This window comes from Triplophysa dalaica, chromosome 13 (assembly GCF_015846415.1).
Source record: "Triplophysa dalaica isolate WHDGS20190420 chromosome 13, ASM1584641v1, whole genome shotgun sequence".
NCBI classification, from domain to species: Eukaryota; Metazoa; Chordata; class Actinopteri; order Cypriniformes; family Nemacheilidae; genus Triplophysa; species Triplophysa dalaica.
This window is the reverse complement of record NC_079554.1, coordinates 1739731-1748759: the sequence shown is the minus strand read 5'-3', so window position 1 is coordinate 1748759 and position 9029 is coordinate 1739731. Positions and strand designations below refer to the sequence as shown.

At 34.6% G+C, this 9029-nt stretch overlaps 1 protein-coding gene across 5 annotated transcripts in view; it reads right to left on the bottom strand.

Annotated features, from left to right (window-relative positions):
* Window positions 1–438: 438 nt before the first annotated feature.
* Window positions 439–9029, bottom strand: part of cdk19 (cyclin dependent kinase 19) — a 43793-nt gene continuing 35202 nt past the window's right edge. For all 5 annotated transcript variants that reach the window (XM_056764112.1, XM_056764108.1, XM_056764109.1 and 2 more), the window contains exons 12-13: window positions 5552–5752; window positions 439–5477 (exon numbers count right to left, since the gene is read on the bottom strand). In XM_056764112.1, coding sequence (XP_056620090.1) covers window positions 5370–5477; window positions 5552–5752 — 309 coding nt within the window. In that variant the 3' untranslated portion in view covers window positions 439–5369. The remainder of the gene's footprint in view (window positions 5478–5551; window positions 5753–9029) is intronic.

Sequence of the window (9029 nt, the reverse complement as noted above, 5' to 3'; positions counted from 1 at the left end):
TGACAGCATGACAAGACACATGAAAACTGTCATAAAATTATGTCTTCACATAAAAAGTATTTGATAACTTTTCCTAAAAACATGTAGAAATATTAATGTTCTTTTGCTTAGAAGTGAATCTGAACTTAAACAGAAATACAGAGCATGTTTTCTGTTATTTTCACCTGTTTGTCCAGTTTTTATTTTCTGCTTATAAATGCAAATAGAAACAGTATTTTCATTTGAAATTAGGTAGAAATGTTGCTAGTGATTCACAGACTATTACATAAATCTTTTTACCTAACATATACCTACATACGACATTTAAAAATATATATTTTTGGAAAGGATCTCAAATTTTTTCCAGGCTGTATGTTCATAATAGTGTCTCATCTTACTTATTTCTATATGATACATTTTGTAAGGTTAGTGTTTAAATGACAAAAATGCACACAAAAATTACCCACCAGCTCTTTAATTCAGTAAGAATACTGCAATAGTTTTAAAATGCAGTACACATTTATTGAAATTTCTTTTAAAGAGCACTGTCACTTTAAGGGAAAGAAAAACGAATAGGACCATATACATGTACCTCCTTCAGATCAGCATCACATCGATTTCAGTCTTCTGTATTCCATAAATCAATTCACAAATCCGCATTAAAAATAACACCTTTAATACTCGAAACAAAAAAGAGTCTATAATCTGAGATGTTTCATAATAAAAAAGGTAACAGAGAGAAAGTGAAAGATTTATCTTGATAATGTACATCAAAACTGTAAGAGATCTGCAAAAATTACACTCAATTACAGGCTTTCTTAAAAATTGGACAGAAAGTGCAAATAATCATCTAAGCAGATGTTTGGGCCAAATCTCTACACCAGTGGCTTCAACCGGTCCATCAAATCACTTCAATAAAAGAAATACGATGCATAGTTAAGACTGCAAAAATAATATATGCATACATACAAAATAAAAATAAATCAACAAATAATAGCACAGACTTGTGAAACTCGAATAAAACACAAAGTTAAATTGGACATTAAACAAGAGAAAGGATTAACACAAAAATCACATGTTTTGTTCTTCACACCATTGAAAAAACCTTATAAAAAAACAATAATGCTGTATTTTTAGGGCGTTATTGAACTGAAATGTTTATTTTTTGGTAGTTGCATTGTGTTATTATTTCAGTGTTCAATATACAATCTGATTCCTGACATAACACCAGTTGAGAGCCACTGATCTAATCTAAACGTCATGCTACACAAATTTCTCGACCACAATTTTCACATAATGCCTTGCTCTCAATGTGAAACTTTACATGCCAAATTCCACACAGCAGGATTTCTGGGTAATGGAGTTCTACAACAACTACATGTGTCTGACAGCAGAAAGAAACACATCAAAGATTAAGATGACTTTAAAGGGATGGTACAACCAAAAATAAAAAAATTCTGATTTTGTGTTCATACAGTGGATATCAATGGAGTCCAAAGTTGTTCGGTTCTTCCAAATAGTTAAGTAAATGATAAAAGATATTTCATTATATGTGGCTGAACTATCCCGTTTCAATGCTGTTCAGCTTATTTGACAAATAAAGGTCAGATATGCTTCAAACATCTATACAGAGAGATACAAACCAGAGTAAAAGTTTACGATTAATAAATCAGATCGTACAGAGTTAATTATAAATATTTGACAGTCTATCATCATTTGAAAAGAAAAACACAATACACTATCCATGAATACCTCATTTAAAGACTACACTTGACAGTGCAGATTGAAATCAACGTGGAAAAAACACGTTTTTGATCTGAGCTCCCTTTAGATGTTTTGCATAGCAGGTGTCTATGATGTTCCTGTCCCAAATCATACAGAGCAAAATAAAGGGTGACCAGATGTCCCCAGATGTCTCGCTTTCTTCAGATAGACCAACAATTCAAAACAAAGTGTCAATATTTTAATATTAAATATCACATGTGGTACAGCTTGTGATTCATGCAGAGAGAAAAAGATTTTGTCTATATTTTAAATTTAAATCTAGAGATGTATTTAGTTGTCATGATAACTTCATGCACTCAACATTTGATGCTTTGGGTTTCAAGGTTATAAATAGGTTAATGAAATGTGTCTACAAAAACAAAACAACACACTTGTTATTTATTCTGTTATTTGCAGTTCTGTTTGAAATGTAAGGAACTATGACATGCATAACACTTTGTTTTCTCTCATTAAAAAAATTATTAAAAAAAATGTGGGATTCAGGTATTCCTTATCATTTTAGAAGAGGTTTCTCGAAACCCTTCACCCCACACATAACATAAATCTGTCCAAAATTCTCACGGTGAAATAGTTTTGCATTTCAAATATACAATCAGAGTAAAATGCTGCATAAGAAAAAGAATGAAATTAAAATATAAATTCTTACACTGTTCATTCAATTCCAAGAGAATTTTTATAAAAAAATCAATATTCGTGTTTTCTTATTATGCATTTCAATTAATATCAACCATAGTGCAGTTGGTTTGTTTTGATTTAAGCCATAATAACTCATAACATGATAACATAATAATAAAGATGATTTTTGAACATATTGAAAAACAGAGTTATCTCATTTTGGAACCAAACTCTTCAAATAGATTATACTGTTAGGCTGTTTTGAGTAAATAGTCATAATTTAAAAATTACAGCTAACAAACACAATAAAAACATGACAATAATAAATAACATGAATTTTGAAAAATTAAAAAAGAAATTGCAAATAAACTCTTCATGTTTGCCGTCTCGAATTGGCTTTACAAGTCATTAAAATATATTATTTCAACTTTTGGCCAGTGGTGAGTTCTTAAAAAATGAAGGCAGATAAAAAACAGTGCAGTATTTCACATGTGTAACTTTTTTCTTTAAGGCCTCAACCTTTGCGAATGCTGACAATTTACAAAGACAATTTGAGCTTCTGAGTTAAAATGATCATTTATGCAAATTGGAGAAAAAGCTGAATCTTAAATGTTTCGTCTTCTTACATTTGTTTTTTGTCTACATTTTTATAAAACAATCATTCCCGATTTTAAATGAAAAGAAAAAACCAAATATGTTTTATTCTCAGACTCAGAGCTCATGCACTGATTATGTATCACCTCACTTTGACATGCGAGGAAACTCAAAACAACCTCTGATTCCAACACATCCACAAAATGGACAAACACTAGAAAAAAGGAAGGTTTGATTGCTTTTACCAAATCCAAAGCACAGTGCGGGAAAACAAAGGCAGAAGAGATGAGATCTGTTGATAGGTCACATCATTACACACGAGTCATTAGAAAAAGATCATGTCGTCTGTACGTTGAGCAAACAGGACACACGCACACAAAGCATCCACAAAGATCCACGGCTGAACCTGATAATGTCCGATTTAACATCCGAGGAGCGAGTCAGTTAGACTTTGATTGACAACAAGAGAAAACTGGACTTCAAAACCAATAATACACAGATTATAAAAGACAATCATATAAAACACTGAAGAAACAGAGGAGAGAAGAAGAGGTAACAGTCACACAAGCAGTTCAACTGCTAGCTGCCCCGAGTAACAACACACACACACAAACATGCGCGCGCACACACACACACACACACATGTGCACACACAGATTTACGGCTTTTGTCATGACCAAAATCCTAAAGCATTCTTCTGGAGGAAGTGAAAGAGTAAAATGTCATTGTTCTGTCAGGTAATTCTATGAAACGGGTGCCTGAAAAAGTTTCATTTCTCTGTTATAATCTCTATGTTGGGATATAATGACGCCTTTAAAAATGTTATGCTGCTATTTCTAGAAAAATTGGTTTTAAAATCTCAATTGTTTACTATAAAAAACAATTGTTAAACGGGTTGACTTTTTTTACATAAATAAACTCTTAAAACATAACGTATTCGTGATTGAAAAGAGAAGACTTATATTGCCAAGTTTTTACATTTATTCCTTTAAAAAATATAATAGTAAGACGCTTGATGCATCATCATTGGGCACCACTTCATTTCTATTTTATAATAAATATCAATAGAGTGCATTTATATATATATATATATAGAGAGAGAGATGAAAAACAACATGCTAGCTTTTATCTCCATATATACATAAATATTTTTACCAAAATATTTGGTAAAATAGAAAAGTGAGAAACACTGGATGAAGATATCAAAAGGAAAAAAACATAAAAAAGTAATTTTAGTTCTATATGAACATAGTAAAGCTGGCACAAGATATATTTTTTGTTAAAATTATTTTTCCATATGTGTATATATGAGACATGCACGGCACCCGTTTTGCAGAATGACCCCCTTCATATAAATAATTATTTAGTTATTAATTGTTATCGTAACCAAACAGGCTCGACGAGAACCCACAGGCTTTCCACTCATCTACTTCAAATCTGTAAAATCTGTATATATATATATAAAACAACACATCTGTTAGACATCAGAAGGAGAAAAGTGTAGAAACTGTGTGGAGGTCGGCTCCGTTCACACGGTCTCATGATAAGTGCTCTTTGTTCTTCAGTCTTTATAATATACACACATTATCTAACACGATCAAGTGTCCCGTGGACGCTCCCTACATGCAGGCAGCTCATTTCACTGGACGAGAGAAATAATAGGCTTCTTATGTACATTTGCTTATATACTGCAGATGTCTCAGATGTGGGGGGGGCGTCTGAAAGAAGCTTACGATAAACCATCACGAACCATCACCACTGGTGAGGAAAGAGGTTTACAGTGAATAAAGATGCATTAGGATGACGTCACACTAGACCCACACAACAAGAGCTTAAATGTCCGCTGTATGACATTTAGCGGCATCTAGTGGTGAGGTTCCGAATTGCAACCAATGGCTCACTCCACCCCTCCCTTTTGAAGCACTACGGTGAAGATGTCGTGTTTTCGCTTCTTTTTCGAATAAGATATCCTTTCTACGAAACACATAGTTATGGATATTATATCAAATCTATCTAGAGAGACGTCACCTTTAGTGATCCATTGTCACGGGTCTCTTGCCTCCTCCTGTAACTCTGGCCGTAAAGCATTTTGGTAACTGATTCTGTCGGACCCACTAACATGTGGTCTAAGAGTGATGAAATTAAACTTGATCGTTTTCTAGTTCTAGGAAAAGGACTATTGTGTCTCTGAAACTTCAATCGAGTGCTGAAGGGTTCTGCCCTTGTGCTTCAGTTGAACGGGGCATCTGTAGAGGATTGTGGGAACACCAGGTGTGTTATGGGGGGGATAAACCGTTGTTTTGTATTTCTGAGGGTGGATTTTTCTGGACAAAAGACATGAAAGCATTCCAGTTCAATATCCACTTGGCTGGTTGTATGCGTTGTGTTTCCGAGTCTCAGTATCGGTGCGACTGGTGTTGAGATGACGAAGAGTATCCCATAGTGCTTTGCGACTGGGTGGAGCCTTGCACGTTGCTCTGGTAACTGAGCCTTGAGCCAGAGTGCTGTAAAGAGAGGAATTATAAATCCTTCATTGATATAGATGCATCTGAGCACATGAATAAAACAGTTTCCGTACCTGGTATTCTGTCTGAAGAACACTGGTTCCTGAGGTGCGGGGCTTTTTGTTGGGTGGCCCCTGGTCTTGTCCGTGTTGTATGGACGCACCCGTGTTGGTGCCTGCCGTGCCGTTTGTCTGCGCTGAAGTCTGCTGGGATGGAGCCTGTTGCGTCTGTGTTTGCGTCTGCGTCTGCGCAGCCGTCTGCTGGTGCTGCTGTGTCTGATTCCGAAGGAGACATATTATTTCATTACATTATTTCTGCACTTTAACAGTACATTACACATTTATATACGTATATTTACTGTATATATATATATATACACAGTACGAAGTCATCCAACAACAATGTGAAAGACTGAAACATGACAAGACACATGAAACATTCGGTGTATCACATACAATTAACTTTTGTTAATAATGTTATTTTGCTTAAAAGTGAATCTGAACTTGTTTTCTTTGCCGTATTTGAGCTCTGAAAAAATACATAGCATCTTTTCACCTGTTTCTCCAATGCAAATAGAAACAATAGTTTTATTAGAAATTTGGCAGAAATGTTGTTAGTAGTTCACAGAAAAAAACAATAATTATAATTTGACCTAAACTCATACCTTTAAATAGTAAATTCTGAAAAACTGAAAATAATTTTGGAATGATGTCGTGTCTGTATATATATATATATATATATATATATATATATATATATATATATATATATATATATATATAGGGGCAACACAAGGGCATAAATCACTGTTGACTCATTTTGTCATATAGATCTGGATTAGCTTTTAAATAGCATCTTTTATGTCTTGTATATCTGCAGAAGTTCTGTAAGTGATTTATAAATGTCTGAGATGTGTACGCAAACTTTAATATTTCACAAAATGTTTCGTTTTTTTAAATCAATTTCATCGAAATGTTTCAAGATTCGGTTCATTGCTGAGAGCTTGATCTCACACTTTACTTCACTGCCATCTGCTGGTCTGTCAGAAACCCCATCACACAAACAGCTTACTGTCTGCAGGAGCGCATACAGCTTTATAAAGTGTGTTTTATATGTATCATTCACTACAGAAAAATACATTTCTATGAATCCCTTTTTATAATCTAAGCTCAACTGGAAAGATAATCATGTTTTATATTAAAAAAGCTGCTCTAATGCAGGAAAGTAAGTTAATGACCAACTGAAAGCAGTAAGTCACATTTGATCCATTAACTCAACGCTTCAGACATCACAGATCACATGTGTCTGGGAAAAGGAATCAAAGTTCTGATAAAACGCTTCGATGTCAAACAAACAAACACGATAAACCCTTCATAAATTTTAAAGGCTAATGCAAACATCATTAATGTCAACAAATATTTATTTACATGTGCCTGTAAGTTTACACACGCCATCTGAAAAATGAATAATAATACAAAAAGAGGAACTTGTTTTTATGTAGAACTGCTCTTAATAATCTTTCATCTATAATTTCATCGATGACTGCACTTGCCATCTTAATAAATGATGATAATAATAAATAATACAAATAATACATTAAATGAGTAAATACTTAAATACATATAACCGTGACGTATGGCATTTCCTGACGCAGCTTTGTTCACCTTTGTGCATACTTCACCCAAAAATACAAATTCTGTCATGAATTTCTCAACCTCAAGTTGTTCTAAACCTGTTTTCATCTCTTTGATCTGATGATTACAAAGGAAGATATTTGGTCAAATGTTAGCAAATGAGATTTTTGGGGACAGAAGTGTTCGTTTTTCTACATTCTTCAAAATAAAAAATAAAAATTCTACTATGTTAGTCAATGATTGATTTTTGGCCGGAGAATAAGTGTTCTCATGTTTGTTCTAGTTGAGTCAGTAAGTAGCTTTTAGCCCAGCACATGTGTGTAGTTTTGAGTGTAATAATGGATGTGTGTGTTTGTGTAATCTGACCTTTCAGTATACTCAAAGACACACCTAACCATCATGATAATATGCAGCCCACACACACACATTAAACAAGTGTCTAAATGAGAAAGTAAATATTGACTCTGTCCAGCCCTGCAAGCTGAGGTCCTTGTGTTGCATCTGTGTGTGTGTGTGTGTGTGTCTTCTGCCTGAGCACACTTTACCCCGTCACTGCTCAACAACGCTGTTATTTGCAGTCCTCGCTCTGAGAATCCTCTCTCCTGTCCTGATGTTTCATGTAGCTTTCATTGGAACAAATTTAACACACCTGCTACACAAATGATCATCAGGGCCTATAAAGATCTGAATCCTAGCAGATGCTTTTATTTGCAATGATTTAAAGATGATATTCCTGGAAATGAAAGCGCTCACGTCCCTGCGGAGCTCAAAAACTGTTTTGTTTTCAGTATAATTGTCGTTTTATTGCTATTTTGAATTTAATTAAATTTTTTATAAGATTTTTCTGTTTGCATGTTTATTATAGTGGAATTCTAAGCAATTCTGTAATGTGCTTTAGTCAATGTAGAATATTTTTTTTGTATTGCTATATGATAAATTAAATTTATTTCAGATTATTGCTAAAGTAACATATCTAATGCAATATATATTATATTTAAAGCCATTTTCTTTTTGATTTCAATAAACGATAACCTTTCAATGAGTTTTAATAAACTATAATAACCTTGCAGCCTTTTGCATGCAAACATCATAATCCATATTCAGTCGTTTAAAAAAATTATCTCAGGAATTCAACTTTGTCTACGAGTGAGTGTTCTACAGACATGAGTGATGTTCATGTTGCTTTAAAAACTGCAGGGGTTAAATTAGGTCGGGGACGGGTCGTCCGGGGCGGATCACTGGCACATAGGCTGACGGTCTCGCTCTGCTCCTTGCATGTCTGCGGCTCTTCTGGTGTTATGAAGTGGCACTCCATCGTGCCCCAGAATAAATCTCAAGTTTAAGTAACAATTTACCTTTTTTGTCAATGTATAAACTTAAATTGTGTAAAAGACGGATCTATATGCAACGTAACCCGACTGGCAGTCGTACATTAATCGCATTAACAGTGCGCGCAGAAATCATTCCATGCGTTCCATTACGAAGTGACCCTCCCTATGCCCTACTCTCTCCGAATAGTAAAGCACTTGATCTGTAAGCTGTGAAGGGAAAAAATGTATTGTCTGTTTAAGATTCACTTGGGAAAAGGAGCAATAAAAACACAGTTGTTTTCTCTTTATTTGGACTATCTTATTTATTTGACGTTTTGTATGGTGTCCCTTTCCCGAATGGCCTTTCGGATTGAGATATATTCTATTCAGAATGTGCCGCATGTGTCTGTGCGTGCTTGTGTCTCTTGCACCCCCCAGCCGCACAATGCCTATTTGTGAGTTACATTTAATTTCCACTACAGCAGAGTGCGCCTCTGGCAACGTGAAATGCGTTTGTTTTGAGGCGGATCATTTATTTCACAGTAACACGTCTCCGACATGAAGCCGCCATTTGGAAGCAGTCAGAAACATACGCCACAATCTTGTCT